The sequence below is a fragment of the Papilio xuthus genome, unplaced genomic scaffold, assembly GCF_000836235.2.
Source record: "Papilio xuthus unplaced genomic scaffold, Pxut_1.1 DF826776.1, whole genome shotgun sequence".
NCBI classification, from domain to species: domain Eukaryota; kingdom Metazoa; phylum Arthropoda; class Insecta; order Lepidoptera; family Papilionidae; genus Papilio; species Papilio xuthus.
The window spans coordinates 87,958-113,160 of record NW_013531873.1 but is presented as its reverse complement, the minus strand read 5'-3'; the positions used below and the strand labels follow the sequence as shown (position 1 = coordinate 113,160).

The 25,203-nt window shown below is 39.0% G+C and overlaps 1 protein-coding gene across 4 annotated transcripts in view; it reads right to left on the bottom strand.

Annotated features, from left to right (window-relative positions):
• kst (spectrin beta chain, non-erythrocytic 5 kst) overlaps positions 1–25,203 on the bottom strand; it is a 44,631-nt gene that overhangs the window by 16,991 nt on the left and 2,437 nt on the right. For 2 of the 4 annotated variants that reach the window (XM_013318898.1, XM_013318901.1), the window contains exons 1-23: positions 19,955–20,073; positions 12,233–12,483; positions 11,723–11,895; positions 7,115–7,282; positions 5,814–5,930; positions 5,313–5,470; positions 4,720–4,835; positions 4,393–4,505; positions 4,078–4,265; positions 3,551–3,689; positions 3,078–3,164; positions 2,873–3,003; positions 2,579–2,801; positions 2,278–2,483; positions 2,102–2,190; positions 1,874–2,027; positions 1,658–1,793; positions 1,211–1,570; positions 955–1,125; positions 698–887; positions 448–620; positions 174–364; positions 1–85 (exon numbers count right to left, since the gene is read on the bottom strand). The exon at positions 1–85 is cut by the window's left edge and continues 122 nt beyond it. In XM_013318898.1, the coding sequence (XP_013174352.1) occupies positions 1–85; positions 174–364; positions 448–620; positions 698–887; positions 955–1,125; positions 1,211–1,570; positions 1,658–1,793; positions 1,874–2,027; positions 2,102–2,190; positions 2,278–2,483; positions 2,579–2,801; positions 2,873–3,003; positions 3,078–3,164; positions 3,551–3,689; positions 4,078–4,265; positions 4,393–4,505; positions 4,720–4,835; positions 5,313–5,470; positions 5,814–5,930; positions 7,115–7,282; positions 11,723–11,895; positions 12,233–12,299 (3,435 nt within the window). In that variant the 5' untranslated portion in view covers positions 12,300–12,483; positions 19,955–20,073. Of the gene's footprint in view, positions 86–173; positions 365–447; positions 621–697; positions 888–954; positions 1,126–1,210; positions 1,571–1,657; positions 1,794–1,873; positions 2,028–2,101; positions 2,191–2,277; positions 2,484–2,578; positions 2,802–2,872; positions 3,004–3,077; positions 3,165–3,550; positions 3,690–4,077; positions 4,266–4,392; positions 4,506–4,719; positions 4,836–5,312; positions 5,471–5,813; positions 5,931–7,114; positions 7,283–11,722; positions 11,896–12,232; positions 12,484–19,954; positions 20,074–25,203 lie in introns of those variants that run through there. The other 2 variants (XM_013318899.1, XM_013318900.1) reach the window with 2 other exon arrangements.

Sequence of the window (25,203 nt, the reverse complement as noted above, 5' to 3'; positions counted from 1 at the left end):
CGCCCCGCCCACACCCGCCAGCTGCTGCTCCTTCTCGCACATCCACTCCAGCGCCTCGTCACACGTGCGTTGGAACAGCTCCACACTGCACAAACAAACATTATTCAATATATGATCTTTGATCAATTACACAAATATCGTGGTTGGACAAGTCACACTGTTCTTTCTCTCACCTGGACGCTCCTTCGAGATGCATCTCCTTCTGCTCCTTGAGGCGCAGCAGACGGGCCCATTGTTGGCGCAGCTGCTGTCGACGGGCAGTAGCTCGCGCCGCCTGCCCGTGCTGCGCCGCCACCAGCTCCTCCGCCGCCGCCTCGATGTGTTCCAGTCTCTTGGAAGCCGCGGATAAGTCCGTCACGAATTTCTATAAACAAAATTTTTATAAAGTCCTGCTCGAAGCACCAAACATTATTTTCATACAAAATGAAAGGGATGGTTGTCTCTCACCTCGTACTTCCTCTTGGCGGTGTCGACGCTATCCTCGGGGTCATCAGTGCGCAACATCTTCTCCTTCTCCTTGATCCATTTGTCAAAGTCATCGCACTCCGCGAAGAAGCTGTACAGCTTGATGGCATCCTCCAGCTGCAGCCGTCGCGCCTCCGACAGCTTCACAAGCTCGCCTGAAAGTATCACCAGCTCGTCAAGCAATACGGTACCGTTGTGTTGGTTAAGGTTAATCTTGTTTGTAATTTATTACCATATTGTTGTTCGATGTGTTGCATCCTCTCGCCGACAGCGGGCGCTTTAGCCAGTGCGACTGGCTGAGCGCGGCTGGCGCGGCGCGCGGGCCTGGTGGTGCCGCGCCGGACTGGCACCACCTGCTTCACTAGTACCGTCTTCTTCACCCGCTGCACTGTACGCACCTTCTCCGGACGACGAACTTGTACCTATACACATAAAAAATAATATGAAAATTGTTCTAAATTATAAAAACACGACATGTGTTATACTGACGGGTACAACGCGGGGTTCAATCTCGCGCACGTAGTTTGCGGGCACGAAGCCGTCGGTGCGGTCAGCCTTGCGCACAGACCACCAGTCCGGGTTCGTCTTGTTCATCAGGAACATCACCTCGCCCTTCGCCATCGAGATGCCTTGACCCGTGAACGCGTACAGCGCCTTCACCTGCACACAAACATATCATTTAATAGTATATTTAAACTTCTAGAAGACGTGCCTTTCGTTCATTTTGTTTCTCCTTTCAACTGACCTGTGGCACGCTGCGCTCCTCTGTGACGGTGCGGTGCTCGAGGCGCTCGACGGGCTCCTCCTCCCAGACCTCTGTGGGCACGAGGCGCGTCTCGTTGACCCACTCCTCCTCCTCTAGCGCTGGTCCCGCCTCCACCTCAGTGGGCAGCTGCAGCTCGTGTATGCCGGCGGACTGCAGGCGGTCTGCGGCGGCGCGCAGCTGCTGCAGCTCGGGTTCGTATGCCTGCAGTTCGCCGTGCAGCAGCCGATGGCGCGCTAGTAGCGCCCCAGCACCGGCCGCATCACGTCCACAGTCGGCAGTACCAACCAGCGCGCGCTTCTCCTTCATCCATGACTCTGATTCGTTCGCGTCGCCGTAGAACTGCACACGAACACGTACCCAGTCAAAACCAACAAACACAACTTATCTATATCTTAGTTTAGCGCGCTGACTAGTTTGAGTACTGACCTGATGAGCCTCTGCGGCGTCAGCGAGCTGCTTGTCGCGTGCCTCCGCCAGCTGACGCAGCAGTTCCCATTGTTTGCTGAGCGCCGCCAGCCGCCGCTCCACCTCCGCACTCTTAGGATGCTTGGCCTCAATCAAACTGCGAATATACAAAACATGTGACGTCAGATGGCACTGCATGTCATTTTATACTATGTGAGGTATGGTGAGGTGGTGTACCTCTGGCCGCGCTCGCGGTGTCTCTGCGCGACGAGGTCTCGTGCACGCAGCTCGTGCAGGAGCGCGGTGTGCTTCTGGCGCAGCGCGAGCACACCGCGCAGGTCCTTCGCCGCCACCTCCGCGCGGCAGATGCGCTGCTTTTCAGTCACCCAGCCTGCACACATAAATATAATACTGCGTAACAACTTGCATGTTTATGTTAGTCTGAAAATGGAAATAACGACGTACCTTCCTCCTCGTCATGGTCCTCCAAGAACTGGTAGAGGTTCCTGGCGTCCTCCAATCGTGCTTTGCGGTCCTTTGCAGCCGCCATTAAGCTGGTAAAATTAAATGGTGTCAACAAAGTCTCTCTCTTAAACATTTAACATTTATTTATTCGGATTTAGGATGATGCTGTCATGGACCTGTCACACGCGTCCTCCAGCTTGGCGAGCTGTGCGGCGAGCTGCTGCGTCGGCTGCGGCGGGCCTTCAGCAGCGGCGCCCTGACGCACCAGGCGGCGGATGCTCTCATCCAGCGCGCCCAGTTGCAGCTCCTGCAGAGCGTGCGCCTGCAGCAGCCGCTCTACGTCTACCAGATGTCGACCCACCTCTTCGGACTGGAATTGAGCCTGCAACAATATATGACACATGTTCATACCTACGTACAGAAAGAGATACAGTGAAAGTTAAACAGAGGCATCTAATATTGGTTGACATAATGTACCTTCATCTCTAGTAATGTATGTGCGACCGCATCCGCCTCCCTGAGCAGCGCCATGAGATGCGCCAGTCGGGCCAGCGAGGTGCGGTGCCGTTCCAGCAGTTCGAGCAGCTCCCTCCAGCGAGCCAGTACTGCCTGCTCAGTACGAGACACTGCTTCCGCGCCGTGATACTGCTCGCGGACCAGCTCCCCAGCCATAGCTGATAGGTCCTCGAAGCGCTCCGTCCTACAGTGACAGTACGTGTGAGAAAGACACTTCAGCAATAGAAAGAGACAAACAGACTTATCGAGATGTACCTGGCGAGTATGTCTGCGGAGATGGCCTCGTGTTTCTTGACAGTGGCGTCAACTTGCGCTAGGTTGGAGCCGTAGCGAGGGTCTGACAGCACCTGGATCATCTCCTTCAGGTATCCCTTGCGCAGTACAGACTGACAAACAAATAACTCTGTTAATTCAAAAATCTGTATTTAGCTATCATAGCATTATATATAAAAAAGCATACCTTTGTGTTGAACTTATAATTAAGTTGTTCGAGTCGTTGTTGACGCAGCAGCTCCGTCCTCAGCGCCAGCTCGCGCGCGTGCTCCGCCTGGACATGTACATTTATACTTCTACAACATTCTACTATATCTTATGTTACTCATCTCATAAACGTTTATTACATTCTCAAAATGTATGGATGGATGGATGTTTGTTACTAGTTATCTCCACAACAGCTGCATCTCGCTGAAACTCGGTGAAATGTGGAACATAGTCTGGAAGATCACATAGACTACCGATGATCCCGGAAATGTATACAATTCCCTGGTGATAAGTTTGATTTAAATATTTACATGATAACTCCGCAACGTTTCAACACATCTTGTTGACATTTGGTACATATCAGTTACTTTTCACTTTTTTTTCAAATTCTGAGTAGACGAAGTTACAGGCAATAGCTTGTATCGAGCTGTAATAGAATGGAGATGTGTAGACCTGCTCAAGTTTCTGCCAGGCGCGCTCGAGGTCCTGCGGCAGATGTCCCTCGTTGGGCGCCCAGGCCTCGCCCACCAGGCTCTTCTGCATCGTGTTGATGTGGAAGTACAGCGCCTCCACCTCGGACCTCTCCTTGTATCTGACATATAGCAACACAATTATACCAACGTTACACAAACTGCTCCCGAACACCCCCCCCCCAGCCCCAACCCCCAGAGAGTACAGAATTTGAAGAAGAAATACTTGAAATCCCTGTAATCCCGAATATCGTCTTTCGACTACATTACGACCTAATATCAGATGTGATTATTTTCAAACTCTGGATTCAATACTAAAAAAAACCATCTCTACATTCCATTTTCGCTTTGTCTTCTACATGGCATTCCTGTTACACTTCTATTTCGAATTTGTAATTTTACATAATACTTGGACACATCATTTAATTCTCTATACGTAAGTTGGCACGTCAGACAGTAGGATATTGTAAGTACTGAAGTGCCAAGTTCAGCAAGTAGTATATGACATACTTGGGTGGTTTCTCGACGGTGCGGTACTGCTTGAAGGCGAGCAGCAGCCGCTGGATGCCGTCCAGCGAGTTGGGCAGCTCGCGTCCGTTCAGCTCGAGGATCTTCAGCCGGATCCACTCCAGCAGCGCGCTCATCAGCCGCCCGTACTCGCCCTTGCGACTGTCGCAGTCCATCATCTGACCTATTATCTGTATACGTACAGACAAATAACATATTTTATATCTATATCGAATTGCCGTTTAAGCTTGGCAGCTTGCCAGCCTGTATTCGCCGAAATAGCGAAGCGAACACTGCTGCTCTGATGATGGTACTAACATTGGCGATCCTGCGTCCGCTCTTCTGCTCGTTCTTCATGCGGGCGAAGGTGTGGTAGTAGCTCGCCACGTACGTCATCACCGACTTCTCGTCCGGCCTGCTCGTGTCCACGTCTGCAACATCACCACCACCACCACAACGTCAGATAAATTGCTTAATGTCACTACCAGAGTGGTGTCATGGTGATTTATTCCTTATGTGAACATTTAATATTAAATCTTCCTTAATGGCCACTTAGTGACACTGAGTGCGACAAATATACTGTTTAAAACAGATATTTTCTACAGTTACATTATATGTTTGTGTAGAACATAAAGGTGGACTCACCCTCAGCATCCAGCAGGCGAGGTATACCGAGGTGGTTGTGTGCGACGTCGAAGGCATGGTTGAGGGTCTCCACGTGGTCAGCCTGCGGGACCTCCGCCCAACGGAACAGGTCCGGTCTAAAAAAACATAGTACATTTTGTGATACGAACAATTTTGAATACGCAAGCAACAGAAGTAGAGCGAGCTTTAACATGTTCGCAGGAATTGTCCCGACTCGTCCGGTGATATACCACAACCATACAGAAGACACGCCTCAAGTGGAAGCTATTCCAACTACACGCTGATGAGTGTGCGTCCCGGAGCCATAATTTAGTCTTCTTTCCCTTCCCACCCTTTTTGTCATAAGGAAAGGATGAAAAGTGAAAGTAGACTTTCCGGATGAGAGGATGCATGGAAAGGGAATATATTTTCTTTCTGTGCATCCTCCCCTCCGTCGATGAAAGTTAGGCAACGCATATGCAATTGCGTATGACTATGGGCAACGGTCACTTTGCTATTTCAGCGATTTCAGGTGACCGCTCGCTCGTTTGCTACCTTATGATATTATTATAATAAAAAGCAATGTATGGTAGTGTGTATGTATGGTATATGACCTGTGTGCGTGTATGAGAGCATTGAAGCCGAGTCCCGAGCGCCAGGAGTCAGTGAAGTTGTGTATGTGCACGCCGTGGTAGCCGCTCGTCTTGCGCTGGCACCACAGCAGCAGCGCGTCCTTCGCTGACTTCTTCTCTGACGACTCGTTCTCTTCGTCCTGAGTTACAACGATACCAACATTAAAAACAGTTGTATTGCATTTGAGATCTCTGGAAATGTGACTCTTCATCATATAAGTCGATATATATGTACTTTAACACATTAAATGCCACAACAATTTATATTTATTCAAATGATATTGACATTTGGTGGCATTGAAAGTGTTCCTTATATAAAACTCTTAAAACTTGTCCATAATACAATGAGATTTATTTATATTTTTAAAACATAAAATTGACATGTTTTCTAAATATCCTCGCTGCTTACCTAACATTTTCAAAACCAGCGCCATCTAGAATGTAAAAGAGAAAAGATGCCAATAGATGGCAATGTTTACTTACGACATCAATTTCTATCTCTTGAATCTGGAAACGCAGGATGATGGTCCAGATCAGACCGAGGATGAGACGAGGGTTGCCGTCCACGATATCCTCAGCGCCGATTGACTCCAAGCGCACCTACAACAAACACATACTGCGTCACGTACTGTGGACTTGCTCACAAAATGGCAGTGAATGTGTTAAAAACTAATAATATATTAAAAATATATATTTTGTATTAGATATACTAATTATTGAATTTAGTTTTAAACTAGTGTTAATTTTCTTTTGTGTGATAAAAACATTTTTTGCTATCTTTTTTTACACAATTTATTTCATTTTGTGTAATATTAAAAACTAAAATATTATTGGTAGACTACATTAGAGCACAGATCATATAATAAATATTTCTAATATGTATTTACAATAAAAACTCATTACAAGAAACCGGTCAGCTTTCCCACTTTACATTTATAAGGTTTCCTGATTTACCTTTTGTGTTGTATTCATACACCTGACATAGAAAATGCAGTCATCTTTTATTCATTATTAGTTTAAATGTAATATTACAAACATCCTATATATATATATATCTTTTTATGACGAGTTGGTAAACGATCAAGCAATTTAAATTCGCCGAAATAGCGTAGCGACTGGTGTCCAGGGCAATTGTACCTTTAATCGACGGAGGAGGGGACGCACAGAGACGGATAGGTCTATCCGGAAATATTTTACAATTTACATATTTTGTCTTAATATGTGTGATGTTAACAATGTTTAAAATAACAAAAGTACTTTAAGTTGTGGAGCTAGCAAAAATGTATATTACTATCTTAACATAGATAGCATCGACTAGCTACTCGATAGCCGCGTGATACACTACATATGTGTTGATAACACGACCTTGCCTATTATCTGATATCACATAATCCTATATGGCGTCACATACATATTTAGTACATATCTCACATATTTATATATTATTTAATCGAAATTGATTTGTATTTGATAGTGTTATTAATATATTATTTATCTACAACTATCCCTCCCTGGTCGCAGATCCAGAGGCAGACACAAAACGAGACGGGAAGAGGTAATATTGAAAGACAGACAGAGCGAAGTGCAAGAGGCGGATTGAGAAAGCTGACCCCACCACCTTGTGGGATGCAAGCTAGGCAGAGAGAGAGAGAGAGAGTTATTAATAATTAAAAACACAGAACTAATAGACATTTTTTTATATTAATAATTAGTTGAATAGTACATCCCTTTCAACTGGGGTTGGCGACAGGCAGGCGGTCGTAAAAAACAATCCAAAAACTGACCTTAGTGTGCAAGAAGCCAAGACTTTTGTTGACGTTTTCTATCTTGTGTACGCGCATCCGGCCCGAATTGGGGCGCGGCAGCCGCTCTCCGCTGATGATCTCCAGCAGTTTTAGCAGCCTTCGTCCATCCCCAAGGTCCACGAACAGATCCTCCACCTCCATACGCGCCTGCACACAACACAATGCAACATTTAGAAGGCAACCTGCATGAGGGCTTTAAAATATTGTACAAAATTAAATATAATTAACTTATTATCCTGAGAAGCTTCTATTAACATTATTAAAGCTAGGTTAAAGTCTAAAAGGTAATTGTTCTTTATCAAATACAATGTCAAGGTCGCGTCACGTTTAAACACATTTCGTTACATGAAAGAGATAGAAGATACAACATTAGTAGAGTTAGAGTGTGTAAGAACGACAGTTTTAAAGCGATACCACTTTTTCACATTAAATACGTTTGGTTTAATGTACAATTTAATTCATAATTAATTAATATGCATCCTAATAGAATGAATAAGTAAGCATACAATATGATTGTGGTGTATAGATGCGCGCGCCGGCGCAGCGACCGCGCGACACACTTTCCCCGCTCGCAATCTCTCTGCATTGCGTTTGACAATTTATATACGTATTGACATGTTAACTGAACATCCTTTCACATTAATATATCCAACATATAAATATAACAAGCCATTTCACGCAACATTTATAAAAAACATCTTTATTCCAATATAATTAATAAGCAAAAATTCTTTAACAGCAGATCGCCCGCGACTTCTATAGCCCAAATGAAAGTAGCTTATAATATGTCCGTTAGCATTAGCTAACTTCTTGACAAAGTCTCGTCAAAATCGGTCCATCCGTTCCGGTGATTATATAGACCAAGCGACAGACATATAGACAGACAGATAAAATTTTAAATATTAGTTTTTCTTTTTCGCAAATACATAATGAGTACAAAATATGAATATTCTTTCATATAAATATTACATAATAAACATGCGTTAATGTTTTATCATACAATGTAAGTCTGTGCTATGTCATGTCCTAACAAAGGTCGTTCATTGTGACAGACGGACGGACATGCCGCATTAGCATTGTATAGCTCGGGGTGACGCTATACATCATTGCCAAAATTGTAACCAATACGGTCACCATGATACTTTATACAAATTAATCCTTCTCTACGTAGGTCTAAATATGACATGCTATTCGCTACTGTCTTTGATTATCTACAAGGCACTTTAATTAAGTTATCGGCCGCGAATGCGTCTGTGTGATATAAAAAAATAGTTCATCCAGGCAACGTTCTACATCAACGCCAAATTTTATCGAAATCCATGCATCCGTTCTGGGGTACATTCTAACAAACATCCATGTAAACATACGCATACATTTTATAATATTAGTAAGATAGTTATTTTAAAATAAACAAGTGTAGTCATATTACAGTTCTGGGAATACCAATTCCAACTCCATCTACAAAATAGGTCAAACCATTTAGTCTACAGGACACAATGAAACGTACAAACAAATGCGAAACAGTGGGTTTTCCTTAACGCACTGACATAAATGGACAGGCTATGAGACTTAGTATTTTGTGCCTATTTGATTTGCGCCATTTTGGCGCTGCTAGTAAAGGTTTGTAGCGGTGGTGTGGATTCGAACTAATAATTTAGATAGAATTATCTGTCACGTAACATGAACAGACGCGTTTAACTCGGAACAAAGCAATAGCTGTCATTTCCAAGTAATCGCCTATACATTTATAGAGATCAATGCACCGCTGGACCACATGAATAAATACATATCACCGTCTCTATTCCTTTAAGGAGACAGTAAGGGACGATGTAATGATTTATTACAAGTTTTTCTGCAATGAAAACTTATTACATTACTCTCGTCTTGTAAGTGTAGTAATGTCATTCATGTCACCTAAGCTATATTTAAATGAACAGTTTTTTATAACTATATTATCTCTGTGTATGACCTTTAGCGGACAAGATGACATCATTGCGAGTTAACTAAATATTATAATATTTTATGTCTATGGAGATGTTACATGGTCCATCCAGATTAAATGATACTAGCATAGTAAACTGATATATAAACACGGGTAAACACTCACGTATATACGTCCGGTGGCGGCACCGACTAGTTTCGAGCCCATCGGGGGCCCTTCATCAGGATGAGTTTAGCCGTGTTTATATATCAGTTTAGTATAATGTCTTACGAAAGTTTGAATAATTTACTGGCTTAGTGATAGTGTTTAAAAGTTTTCTATACCGATTCTTAAGCTCGCTACAGACTTTCAGTTTTAACTGTCGATATTTTTGTCTACACACTTGTCACAATGAGAACGTGTGCAGCAAGCTTTATTAGTAAGAAGCGTTTATATTTTAACACTAGCTGTCACCCGCGACTCCATCCGCGCGGTATAAAAAAAAACTATTGATATACTACTTCCTCTATAAATGGACTATCCAACAAAAAAATATTTTTTCAAATCGACCAGTACTTCATGAGATTTGCGCGTTTAAACAAACTGTTCCGCTTTATATTTTAACATTTAACATATAAATATGACAATTATCTATTTCAGTATATTTTCATACAGAAGTTGTAAGGAAAATGTTTGACGTATGATGTCATAGCGGACAATGTCACTTCTCTCATGACACATGTTTACATGGAATTGAGCTTCGTATTTAAAAACAAGTTACTTGTTATGTTAAGACTTTAAATATTTTGTCAGATTACTGTATTTACTCAAAGGATTACGAGACCGTGGACATGACTATGTCATGCACGGATTTACAAAAAACTTAGCAATGACTTGGATGGGAAGGCAGCCTCAGGGGCTGTTGTTGTTGTCACTGAAGAAGTCTTGATTGACCGCTAGTTTATAATATAACATAGTTAATATTTCGTTTGACCTCTTTTGAAGATAAAAAATGAATCATTCGGTTTGATTTCATCCGTGTAGATTGACTAATTTATATTTAAACTTCATATTGTTCATTATTAATTCCCAATCAGTTCAGTTTTTATTACCCGGGAATAACCATTTATTAATAAAAAAATAATGATATAAATGATCAATGATCATGAACAGCAATGTGTCATGCAACATAATCAATAGGTCGGGACCCGCGGTGCATTGTACTCCGCATTTCTGCACTGATAGCGTCGTGTGATAAGTGACCAGGGCGGCTGCATTCATCACGTACACACCGCAAAATGTGGACAATTTATAAACAACAAGGCAAATAAAAATCATTAATAGATATTTAAAGGTCAAAGGATATTACTCTCTAATCTAGATCCCCTTTCCTTATTTAAGAGTAGATGAGGGAAATGGACTTAAATATGGCTACTGTTGCCGACAGATACGGAACTTTTTACACGTTTTTATTCATAATTGTTATATTTTTGAATTTAGAACTTTATATGTTTTTTCTTCCTTTTTGCTCGATATTTAAAAGTATTAGTTGTAAATATGTTCTGTAGCAGTGCGCGCTTTTCACTTTATTTCTAATAATTCTATTTAATATTTCCATTTTATCTTTTTATAATATTATATAAAATAATATTCCAAAGTATGGAATGACTGTGTGAAAGAGGATATGCGTAAGAAGGGGGTAGACTCGGATATGACGGCTGATAGAGATGTATGGAGGAGTAGTACATGCTGTGCCGACCCTCGATAGGGATAAGGGCAGGTTGATGAATATTCCAAAATTCATCATAATCCAAACGCTCTTTCCATCCTTACATTTTCCGTCGTCTTTAGCTACCAACACACACTCATCAGACGAAACTCTTATCTGTTGTTCATCTTCTGTGTGGCCGTGGTATTTCTTCGATCGATGCATTCTTAAATTCTCTAACAATGGTGATAGCATCTTACTAATATTATAAATGCGAAAGTTTAGTTGGATGTTTATTACTTATTGCATTTAAATTTAGTACAGATGTAGAACATCGTATGGAATACATAGGCTACTTATTGAGTTGTTTTTTAATCCGCGCGGACAAAGTATTATCATGTCAGATTTATACATCAACAAATGTTAACCCACAACAGTACGTGCTACAATTGTAATCACAACGTAAAAGTGCTAACGATGTATAAATAGCGTCGAACCGAACGCGTACTAACAGAGGCGTGACTGGTGGCCGATGAGCCATCGTGATAACGCACCACTTGATAACAGTACTTAACTACTTGAACATATCGCTTTACAATCACATAAAGTAAGGTTTTGCTTTAGTATTTAAAAGTATTAAAAGAAACTACCCGGGTAGAATAACATGAGAGTTACTTTTCGCGTGCACTGTAACATGATACTTTGGAATGCGACACACTTACTTATAATTCCTTTCGTGTGTGCTCTTATTCTTATGAGAATCTATTTTTTTTTCAAATTACTGTGTGTCGTACACTTTGTTGCATATGTGTTCTACATATATGTCAAATTTCATCGAGATCCATAAACCTATTTTGGAGGTACCTTCTAATAAACATCCATTCATCTAAACAATGTCGTACTTATGTTGCAAGGATAAAGGATCGAATCTGAAGAAGTCTTGGTAGTTGGTACTGACCTTTTGTAGGAATGAGTTGACCCATTTTGTGAATGTCTTCTTTTGTATGTGCAAGCGCTCCTCCTGCAGCGCCTTGATGCGGCCCTGCTCGAACTTGAGCGCGTCCTCGCGCTGCGTCATGTTGCTCCGCTGCTGCACCGCCGCCGCGTACCCGCCCGGCTCATACTGCGCCCCTGTACACACAACGTATAATTAATAAACGGATTCTTGTCGCTTCATTTCGTATTTAAACAAGCCTGTTGATATTACGTAACAGTTCTATCATTATCATTAGTTCAAATCCGCATCACCGCCGCTAACTATCAGCGGTAAAATGGCAAAAATGACACGGGAACAAAAATCTGCGTCTTATAGCCAGTCCATTTATAGAGGTTAGCGGCTATATGACATCTATTTGATGGCCAAGGAGTTTTTATTCAAAGAGCTACTGGCCACTAAGAATGTTGCATCAAAATAATAATCGCGCGGGAAATTAAACGAATAACGAAGACATCACGTAGTAAAATTTACCAAATCTCCTCGTCGGCTGGTAATCCTGATAGGAGTGCACACTGACATTGCTCAACTGCCTCTGCATTGTGACGTCATGGAGGCACCTCGCCCACACACCCCGCACACCACAACACACACCCCGCACTTATTTGGTTAACTTTGCTTTGGCACTTGTTTACAAGTTTGGTTTTACTCACTACGTATTTAAATGTCGTTTTATGTGAATCAACAAATTATTGGGTTATTTTAAATCAAACCGTTTAGAGTTACTGAAAAACATATATTTTTAATAAGAGAAGGGGGTAAAAGAACAGTGGATACGCCAAGGTAATACGTTCGCTTCTTGAAGGAACCTAAGTCACATAGTTTGGAAATATTTCTCGTTTACTTCAAACAATTCAAAACGCCGTTAATATACGCACATTAAAAACAAACGAACAAACGCTATATACAACTTGTGCAGTTAGAGAATTAAATTCGCTTACCACTTTAGAACGTGATACAGCAAATTGTCATAAGATCTATTTAGCGTTGTAAGCGTCAAATTTTACTGAAATGGGTAGGAAATAATTATCCTGGACTGTACAATTCAGCAAAAGATTGATTGTAAGTTTAAAGTTGAGAGAATATATTGTATAATATTTATTATAATAATATATCTAACAAATATAACGGTGTTCTGTGAAGTGCGCGCGCATCTTACGTAAACAGTTTCTGCAATTATTAATTACCTAGTTATTCATAGCGCGTAACGTTTCTATATAAATACTGCTTCACGACCAACACACAACATACCACTTTGTTTCTAAATAAATACCAAAAAAAAACTAAAAACACCCAAACACACACACACACAATCCGGTGCCATACAATGTTAGGTAATTAGTACAAATTCGCCTAGAATTAGAAGTAAAAGTTGGACCGATTTATGCGGGACTTCTAATGGAAAGTAGATCAGATGCTAAAGTAAAATAGGTTAGGTTAATTAGTTATTATATAGCCTATATTTATATAATACTAATATTATAAAGTAGTAGAGTTTGTTTGTTTGTTTAAACGCGCTAATCTCAGTAAGTACTGGTCTGATTTGAATAAATCTTTTTTTGTCAAAAAAATAAAGTTTATTAAACTTTAATATACTATTTACTCATTGTATGTACAGAGTTTGTCCTCGTAATGTAAATGCTGTGACAATAAGAGAGATGCGACGCGTGGGCGATTCGAACCCGGGTCATCGACACCTCGCAGCCACTCGCCGGAAGTGGTCACTATAAGAACTAGGCTTTCAATTTAACTAAGATAGCTAGGATGATTTAACTAGCCTGTTGAATATTTAAAGGCTTTTTTTTTAAATCAGTCTCATTTAGGAATACTAAAGAAGCAGATGAGGTATGGCTAACAAAACTTAACAACCAGCCAATTTATTTTAGATATACACGGAACAGAGACGCAATGATTGTGGAGGGATTGAAATATATGAAAAAAAGTACGGAGAGTTGCCTGTAAATGTAGTTTTTATAATAAAAAAAATCACGGCATTTTATGGAAAGCATTAGGGTTTATGTTTTAAGTTGTTTTCCATCAATTTACTTCGCGAGTTAGATCCAATGGAGTGTATCGCTTTCTTCACATCACCGCAGTCAGTTGCCAACTGTCTGACGTCGCGCGGAGAAAGCAATGAGAAAGATGCAATTGTTATTATAAAAAATACGCGGGAATCATTGTGCGACAGAATATCTGGCCTGTGAGAGAAGCTATCAAAAAATATATAAAACCTATTTAGACATGGAAATGCCATAAAGAAAAAATACAAGTCAGTACGAAAAATGCATCATGAAACTTTTTTGACATTTTCTGGGGTGGTTTATCAGGTCAGATATCCTTGTTGATCTGTACAGTCCGACAGAGATTTTGTGTCATTTGTCTGACACCGACAGGCGAGTGGTAATGAGCGAATTTAATTTAGCGTCACTTATGACAATTCTGTTACCACTTTGACTTTGAAAGCACAGTGCAGCCGATTTGCACGGGCAATTAGTTAATGATGCATTCGTGTATAAAGTACTAAGTTTAAATCAATTCTAGTTTATTTTCCTGTTTGAACTGATTTTCGATGACACCATTAAATAAACCGAAACACACCTGAGAAATGGGCATGCGTTATCTGGCAGGTCAATGACCGATATCATAGGACACACGGGAACTAACACTAAATTTCAAATAACTTTCTCATAGTTGAGTGCAGCTCAAACCAAGTCATATTAAATTTGTTTAACCTAAATGGTTGGAGAGCCTCAGTGGATTAGTGGTTAAGAACCGGACTTATACTATAAACATCGGGGTTCTAATATTTCGTAAAGCAACCTGCACATATCAGAGAAATTGAAAGACGTGTAAAAACTCATTCATTCCACAATAGGTAAGGCCTAGTCACCTCCAACAAGCCCCTCTGTGGAAATATATGCCGAGAACGTTATGAGCTGATCATCATACCTAATAATAATAAAATGGTTGTCTGACTTGTCTTGATTGTTAATGAATTTCCGATAGTTTTAGCCGACTTTTTATAGAACGATATCGCTAAGTTCAAAGCGGACGTGAATGATGTCGACGCGACGGCTGCTAAAAAAAACAGGTTAGAGAGAACCGTGACTTTGTTATTGATGAATAAACTAGCGCTTGACCACAGACCTAGTTTATGTCTAAAAACCTGAATGATTCAGTCAGAGAATTAAATTCGCTTCCCAGTGGAACTGATTATCGTATGTTACGCACGTTGTTATGACAAGTGGGTAGGAAATAATTGTCCCCGACTGTACTGTGTTGGAGATAACATCAACAATAGAGTGTAGAGAAGAGATTCACTTAGCGACGTTGGAATTACGCAATGAAGGTCGGTCGGCGAGTTTCCGGCTGCGGACCGGTGCGACCGGATTCTGCGACTCACCAGGTGACGAACAAACGTATTATATTTGTAAAAAAATATCTTTTGGGATAGATAACACTTGCCTAGATGAGATATAGAAAGTATTCACTCGTTTTAACACTGACAGAGACAGATTAAAAATATATATATTTTCCATAATTTCCCAATTTTGTGTATTCATTCACTAGCTGTCGCCCGCGACTCCGGCGCGTGAGTTCTTCTAAAAAATGTTTTAGGTATATGCTAAATTTCATCGAGATCTATTAAGCTATTACGGAGATACGTTCAAATCCACCATCCATCCATCTAGACATTCGTATTTATAATATTAGTTAGATTGTTACAGACATGTACATATAATATACTATTCACCGGTTGAATTCATCAATTGATGAACTGCTGATAAATTGACCAATACAATTAACCTGTGACTTACGACATGCGCGACTCACGCGACCTCCTCAACTATATTGGTCCTAATTTAGTCCTGTTTCCCTTCCCACACTTTTCTTATAAGGAAAGGATGGGAAGTGGAAGTGGACTTTCCGGATGAGAGGATACATGGAAAGGGAAAATATTTTCTTTCTGTGCATCCTCTCCTCTGTCGATTAAAGGTATGCAACGCATATGCAATTGCGTATGTCTATGGGCAACGGTCACTTCGCTATTTCAGCTATTTCAGGTAGCCGCTCGCTCGTTTGCCGCTTTCTAATATAAAAAAAAAATATGGCTTATACAACCCACGAAAATAGTTACATGTCTTATGCGATCGTTGAAAGGGTTGTTTCATTTCGTGGATTTCTAAAAACTAGCGGCCTAACTAGAAATCTTATTAGTAATATAAATGCGAATGTTTGGGTAGATATTTGTTAGAAGGTATCTCTATAGGGGCTGCATGGATCTCCGATAAATTTGGCATAGATGTAGAACATAGGACACATACACGTAGGCTTCTATTTTTCTTTGATTCCGCGCGGACATAGTCGCGTGCTACATCTAGTATTAAATATAGGCTATTTTACTCAGGAACAACATAGCATTTTAATTGTGATGAAAATTTTGAAATAATCCAGTAGTTTTCGAGTTTATTCGTTACAAACATAAAAATTTAGATGAAGTCCGACCAAAGAAAATAGTTGACTACAATCATTTAAATGCCGCTGTAAATAATATTACATAACAAAAATATAATGTAAGTAGAGAAAATTTGACTTAATACGCCTTTGTTTTTAAATCAAACTCCTTGAGATATGATTCATTTTCTTGATATCGAATGATATCGAAATAGCCCCCTCAATCGGTTCCTGATTGCTTTATAATTGGTAGCATTTACTTGAGCGTTTTATTAAATCACTCGTATATTAAGATAATATGCTACTATGATTAAAAACACGGAAAACCGGCTAAATTCAATTTTACAAACCAATAAATCCGTAACAGATTATGTCATCTCTTTCTTTCAAAGAGAATAAAAGCGAGAAGGATGACTAATCATCGAGAAATCATACAAGTTGGGTTAAAAAACAATTATTCTTCTACATCAACATACTCTGTGACAAGAAAGTACTCTGTATGCACAGAGTAGACTGCAGAGAGCGCACGTGCGCAGTGCACAGATCTGTGCAGTCATTTGCGATGCGCGTGATGCTCCGTTAGCCACTTTCGCGGATATCTTGATCGAAGACATGCTAATTAACTTACTATGTCTCACTAAGGCACTTCGGATATGTTAATTACGTACTAAAGGAGACCCTTAGTGTGGATTTGAGTACAAAACCACACTACTTATAGACTATATGACTAGAATAAAATACTTAAGCTGTATAAAGGTACTTTAGTGTGGTATTCGCGAGTAGTAGATTGTTAAATGTGTTATCAGACAATTACACAGACGTCATAGCATTATCAAGAGCAATCGTGTGATAACAAGATTCCAAGCCAGTGTTATTTTGCAACAAATTGTATTATTTATATATCCGGTTATTAAAAATAAACTCTGTTCAAGTCAACCCGTGTTCTAACCCTTTGAACGTCGATGATTGACATTATAGTTAAGGTTATAAAAGAGTATGTTTGACCCCGAAATTAATATCACTAAAACTGCTTCCGGTATAAATACTTTGTAAATTATCAAAATCGCATTTCGGAAGTCGCATTATCATTATTTCAAATAGCGTGCGATAAAGTGTCATATTTAAGCTAAGCTAAGCTGATTTCTGAGCACCAAAATTTCTGTATACAACATCCGTCATCCCTGCCATTATCTTTGACAAAATTGAGATGCATTATGTTTTAAACGGGGATATAAGTCTCAGAAACCCACGTTACGGTATTATGGACATTTTCGAATGCGCTTTTAAAATCTAAGCGAACGGAATTGACATTTTAAAAGAAATACCAAAATCTTCAAAGGATAGTTTAATGCTAGACTTAGGACTATGCTTAGGGTTTCTACTTGTGTGAGTGTTTTGAGAGTATTTTGTTTATAGGCACGACTCATCTTGACCTTTGTAATGCCAAAGGTAAAATATCTCAAGAAAAGTCGGTATTAAGAGCACAGAAAACCGACAAACCTTTATACGAAAATGTACGATTGTCATGGGTAACTCAACGAAAATGAATGACCTGCAGATCAGATCACAGCAGATCAGGAAACCGACTCACAGATGAGCTCAATTTGTACCTCCGAAGAGTAATGATTTGCTTTTCGAGCTGTGAACTGTGAGTAGCCAGGCAACTTGCGGTTCTTCGGCTTTCATTTACTTTTAGTAATTAGGAATGAGCTGTTAGCTGCCAATTCGGTAATTGAGATGCAGCTCAACGGTTCAAGTCAATGTGATCTGAACTGTTGAACCGGTTCATAGCTGATTTACACACCCGTAATGAATATGGATGTGGCGATATAAATAATATTATTTAATTTATTCGCTCAATTCTATAGAAAAATGTACAATATCGTAGTTGGATATACGTGTTAATGACGTCATATTGTCTATCGTTTCGTCTCGGTACACTCACGTAATGTCAAAGGAATGCGACAAAAAACTCTTGCTATGGCATCCTTTATCGGTTTGTCCATTTTGTATAGCTTAGTGTTTACATTGTTGAATTGTGATTGTTAAATACGATGTTTATTTTATTTTAGACTAGTTGTCGCCTGCCAATACTTTCGACCGAAATTAAAAAAAAAACTTATTTAGTAGCCTATGTGTTCTACATCTATGACAAATTTCATCGAGATCCATTGAGCCGTTCTGGAGATACCTTCCACGAACCATCCACCATTTCTTTTAAACCAATTAAGTTACCATACAACTTTTTTGTACAGTCCAATATATTTAAACTGTAACAATGGCGAGATAAGTAACTGCTTTGTAAAGGAAATTCTCTTAACTATTTAACCTTTTGATTGCTATCGATGTTTTAAAAGGTCGAGGTACTTGACGTCATCTCATTAATAATAAAAAAAATCGCTGTCAAAATTTTTTTTTTTCATAATACAATGATTGTATACTCTATGTTGTTTAATTTCATTGACCTTTGAACAGAGGTTTAATAAAAATAAATGTTGAATACAATAAGATTGTTTTGTCTAGATAAGACTTAACGTAGTTAGAACAGAGAAAGTTTAGACGTTGTATCGCTGTTTAGTTTAAGAAAAAAGATTTGATGCCAACGAAAGTCTTAAACAGAGGACTTTTATTTTAACTGAATTTATACGATTCGTAGGAATCTTTTTTGTATATAACGTTAACGTGACGATTGTTTACGTCTAGTTTTTAGATTATTGTAAATCTTCGTTTATTTCTTTATAATTTTACTTGTTATATTTATAAGATACTAGCTGTCGCCCGCGGCTCCGTCCGCGCGGGATTAAAAATAGATGTTGGACGATTCTCAGACTTACTAATATGCTCACAAAATTTCATGGGAATCGGTCAAGCCGTTTCGGAGGAGTATGAGAACGAAAATTGTGACACGACAATTTTATATATAAGATTTAGGATGTTTACTACAATTAAATTAAATTTAATTATTTGCTATCCCGATAAATAGAAAAACTTGACAAACAAGGTCAATTTTGTAACATATTTATCATTAAAACTATGTCAAATGATGACATCATTGCGCGGACTATGTGATCATAAGGTAAATAAGTAACTGAGCAATACTTAATAGTCATATTTTGAATTATTATTTAATTGATATTTGCTCAGAGTCTGCGATCTAATATATAAATGACGTCATATCGTATTTGTGTTAAACACGACATATGATGAGACATGACAGGTGAACTTATCTCAAGCTTATTTATCTGTTATTATTATTTATTAATCCAATACTATACATAAAAAAGTTAAATCTGAAGATATTTCTTGTTAAACTTCTCACAAAAACTGTACAACTCTAGAATTTTTCGTCTGTTATTGAACTTTGTACTAATATATTTAATCGAAAATCAATTGATTAGATTAAAAAATACAGTAACATAGTGTATTAGGTAATTTAATGGAATGTTACGGCTGAACCGTGACAAAAAAGCTGCGTGTGCGCATATTAACGTGCGAGATTCGAACTGCTGACCGGCCGGCGCAACGGTCCGATATCAAGGTCAAACGTGGCCGATTACAATGCAACATTTCTACCAAATAACATTCTAACAAAACACAGCAAAAACATAATTCTTTAAAACTTAAATAAAGTAAAATTAATCAAATAAATTAGTGATGGCCGCCTAACGGTTAAATTTGCACATCCACATAAAACATTTTTTTTTTAAATTTAAAAACTAAAAAACACAAAAGATCACCAACACTATATCACACACACAATGATACAACAACCACTTTTCTTCCACTGTATACAACACTAGTTAAGACGCGTACGCGCAACACACACGTCCACTTTCGGTCGCGTCCGGTCGCTCACTGAGTGACGCCATTCCTCTGCTTTATGCCGTAGATGGCGGTTTTTCGCCAGATATGCGAATTAGAGTTACCTAAAGTTTTAATCCTAAACCATTTTATCTTGCATTCTTATTGCTTTTGTAACTAAACAATTTTATGTTAAATCTTCTCTAAAATAAAGATAGCTTTAGGCCTGTCTCGCATAAAATCAGAGCGAAAGTTAAAGGCCCAGCTAGAATACAGGATGAGCTTATATCCCAAAAAGCTTTTCGTTTTAATTTTTATTGTCACAGTTGGGATATCCTAGACAGTAGGAAACAGGAAGGATAACTTAGTACAACCTTTCAAAAGAAATGGTCTTAAATAATCCTTCAAGATAACCAACATTTTTTATTACAATAAACATTGTGCAGTAAATGATGTCGCAACATGGCTGACGAGTCGGCATTATCAAATCACACACCGATTAAATCGACATTTTGATAAGAATGCATTATCTTGCGAATATAAAAAAAAACAGATTTATTAAGATGTTATCACAATCAAAAGGTCTAGATTTTTAGACTGCTGTTCTAACCTTGGATATATTTATAACAAATACAAGCGGTTGTCCGCGTCTCCGTCCGCGCAGTATTAAACAAACTTTATGTTGTAGCCTATGTGTACTTTCAAATTTAATCGAGAACCGTTCAGTTGTTCTGGAGATACTTTCAAACAAACATCCATCAATTCATGTAAATATTCGCATTTATAATATTATAAGTGAGAATTAAGATTAAATATTATATAAAAAATAATTTTTAATATTTTTATACCTAACGACAAAATTAGACATCCGGAGTATCTTGAACCTAAACAAAGCAACGGAACCCAGTGTTCCATCTATCAGCTACCTCCTGGCTGAGGGATAACATCGACGACGGCGGTTGTTACAAACAAACAACCGGTTCTATTTTAGTGCGAGGTGCGGAACCCCCGCGGACGCGCGCGCCTCGCGCCTCACATGCCGCGCACATGTCAGATACACGCCCCAAAATGTACTACTATTTATACTATGCGATGTACTCAACATTTATTACACCTTGTTCTATTACTTACCGTTAAGTTACTTTTTTTTGTAATTAAAGCCGTAGCCGTACCAATATGTAAGACGGCAGAATCCCCCTCCAGTTGTGGATTACCTTATAATAAATAAGAAAAACGAAAAATCCATTTCGTATTTTCACTATAAATGCAACATATTAGTTTAAAAGTTAATAAACTAATGACTACCAAATCTTAACAGACAATTTAATCATTAGTAACTTATTAACATACTGTCGTTACGTCCCCGTATCGTAAACTATAAATGTATCATCGTATTGTGAATCACGAAGGACCAAAACTGTGTACATCTGTAGCGGAAGATTCATTCTAAAATTGTCACGAGATTTTAACTGTTGCGACGAGATACGACGCAATATTAATGAATTTATCTTGATGGAGAACAATTGTTAAGGGTTCATGAGGGTATTATGTCCTTAGCGGTATTTGAGTTATTGCTTACAAAACAAGAGAAAAGACCTAAAAATATATATACGACTGATATTGCTAATTTTTGTATACAATTAAATATTGTTTAACTTAACAAAGAGTGCGAGGATTGTCGCCACTGGAGCGAGACGGCGCTATACCGGTCAGGTGCAAACGAGGGGTGACGTCACCGACAACCTGCGCTTACGTCATACGACAAAAGGGCTTGAACAGAGATGAACATCTAGATTAGATGACGATATTATAAAGCTTCGGATAAAGTTAATTATTATTACTGTTGCCCATAGACATTTGCAGATGCATTGCTTACTTTTAATCGACAGAGGTAACGTACAGAAAACGGATAGGTCCCCTTATCTAGCCAATATTTCTTTATTAGAAAAGGATGGGAAGGAGATGATGATTAAAATTAGTCTTCCGGCACGCTCTCTCATCAGCTTGTACGCGAAATGACTTCCAATTGACGGCTATCTTCTGTGTGGTCATGGTATTACACCGATCGAGCGGAACTATTCGTGTCGCTATTTTTGTTGGCTCTACCACTTTTTGTAATTAACCAAAACGCTTGTTTGTATCTTTGAGACACTATAGAGAAATGACACTTCTCATAAACGCGAAAATCTTCACCCCAAGACATTGTTAAACTAGTGAATAATTTTGCAATAAAATCTTTACTCTTCCGCATATGTATTGCGAATATTAAATACTAAATAGGTAATAAAAGTGAACAATGGCACATTGCACAGTACGTGATAGACGTTGACTAGTGAATAAACGTTTTACTTGATTAACGGTGGGTTTCTGAAAGCAAAATCTTCGTTTAAAACATATTATCTCTCTTTTGTCAAAGATGACGATATTTTTTATAGAGAGATTTAATATACGTAAAAGTAATATACGTAAATATATATATATATATATATATTGAAATATGAAACTCAGTTGCATTTGATTATAAAAGGGGATCTAAATACGGGATACCACCACTTAATAAGTAGAATAATTAAAAAAACAACATGAGTTGTCTTTATTAGTTTAATGAAGCATATCCTTCGCAAGATATAGGATTCAGTACAAGGAATAACATCACGATTGTGTTTTGTAGTGTAGCCAGAGTTAAAGAAACAAACCGTTACATTAGATTGCTTTCAATTAAGTTAGATTTAGTCAATTTTGATATGTATAAAAAAAGAATATAAACTCATAAACTTCATATTGATTATTAAATGAATACATCTTATTACTTCTTGCTAATTATTATTAATGCGAATGTATGGACGGATGGATGGATGTTTTTTATTATGTATCTCCAAAACGGCTTAACAGATCTTGTTTTAATTTGGTATAGATGTAGAACATAGTCTGGACGAACGCATAGAATGTTTTTTAACACGTTAGCTGCCATGTCAGACTATATGTCCGACAAGCCAATGTTTTTATCAGGCCTTGTCGGACTATGTGTCCGACAAGCCATACTTAAATAATAAGTATATGAGCAATGTAAATAAGGTATTACTATATTTTTAGGTGTTTTCAACAAAAAATCGTTCTGGCAGCTAACGTGTTAAATTCCACCCGGATGAAGTCGCAGGCAAAAGGTTATGAAACTTCACGATTGTTTTGTAAAAACACAATATCAAAGATGCAATACAAGATTTTAGCATAATTTCCAGTAAGTTAATAATCGATTGTTTTTTTTCTACAAAAGTCTTTAACTTAGAAATAGTAACAAAGTTTGCATATTTTACGTAATTTATCAGCGTTCTTATGTAAGTGCAATAGAGTCTAGTTTCGAATGTTCAATGTTAATATTTGTGGTAAATATAAGTTGGTAAATTTAATGAACAAAAAGCTGATGTCATCGCTGCGTCGCAACTTGATACGAAACAAAGAGTCCCTTTTCTTTGTTATACTTTTTTAATATTAGGGTTCTTTAAATTGAATTCAAAATTCGAAAAGCCAATAATTTATTTTTTCGCTAACTGTCGACCTCAACTCCGTCCGCCCGAAATAAAAATAAATAAATTAGTAGACTATGTGTTCTTCCAGATTATGTTCTACATCTATGACAAATTTCATCAAGATCCGTTGAACCGTTCTGGTGATACATTCACATTCACGAACATGCATCCATCTAGACTTTCGCATTTATGATATTAATTAAGATGAAAAATAAATGCACACAAAATGATTTTTTCTGTATTCCACAATAAAAGCACTTTAAAATTAAGAAGAATTAATTAAGAAGATGTAAAATTTTAACCATTATACGGGACCCTACGCCCCGTTTCGTTTCTTGCCTACATATTTCCGTAGCCATGACATTGTTTAGGATTAGCCGTAATCAGCGCACATTCCACCAGCACTTTACTTTCGAGCCGAGTCGCAGCGACGCTCTACATTCCAACAGTATGCTTCGTAAAAGAGTGGTTTAAACAAACACTATTGAGAAAAGAACACTGCAAAATATCTTATTAAGAAATCCCAAACTTTTATTAACAACCTATGGGCGTAGGCAGATTTGTATACTTTTTTCAGGAAGATATACATTTTTTTTATTGTTTTTTTTGATTACTGCAATTCTTCTTTAATTTGTGAATTCTCAACTTTATTTCCCACCATAGTACACCATGGTGTTTCTGTGGTATCCACTCTACATTTTCTTTGCTTGAACACCTTCTTTCTTTTTTTTTTATCATACGGTAGCAAACAAGCGAGCGGCCACCTGGAATCGCTGAAATAGCTAAGTGACCGTTGCCCATAGACATACGCAATTGCATATGCGTTGCCTACCTTTAATCCACGGAGGAGAGGATGCACAGAAAGTAAATATTTTTCCCTTCCATGCATCCTCTCATCTGGAAAGTCTACTTACACTTCCCATCACTTTCCTTATGAGAAAAAGGGAGGGAAGGGAAAGAGGACTATATAAGGCCTCCGGGACGCACACTCATCAGACTGTAGTTGGAATACTTTGTTGGAGTAGTTTGTAGTTGTTGAAGTACATGTTGTCAATGATATGCTGCAAATTAGCAACATACATTGCTATGCAGACGATAGCACGGGTGACGCACTGTACACGACCCGCGCGAACGTTTCTCGGGTTACTGCCGATGAGAACCGGACTGGACTTGTGACTAGACTGGAGACCCTATTGGGTGAAGTCTCGGATTGGGGTCGACAAAATCTTGTCGAATTCAATCCCAAAAAGACACAAGTCTGCGCCTTTACCGCTAAAAAAGATCCCTTTGTCGTAAATCTTCACTTTGAGAACACTCCCCTGGTTGCCTCAGCCAGTATCGGTATTCTCGGCGTTGACATATCGAGTGACGTTCAGTTTCGCGGTCACTTGGAAGACAAGGCCAAGCTGGCTTCCAAAAAGCTGGGTGTGCTCAGTAGGGCGAAGCAGTATTTCCAGCCGGGCCACCGCCTACAACTTTATAAGGCGCAAGTGCGGCCCCATATGGAGTACTGCTCGCACCTCTGGGCAGGAGAACCCCAGTACCAGCTTCTTCCATTTGACCGCATACAACGGAGAGCGACTCGAATCGTCAATGACCGAGGTCTTACCGATCGGCTTGATTCCCTGGCCTTGCGGAGGGACGTTAGTTCCCTCTGCATTT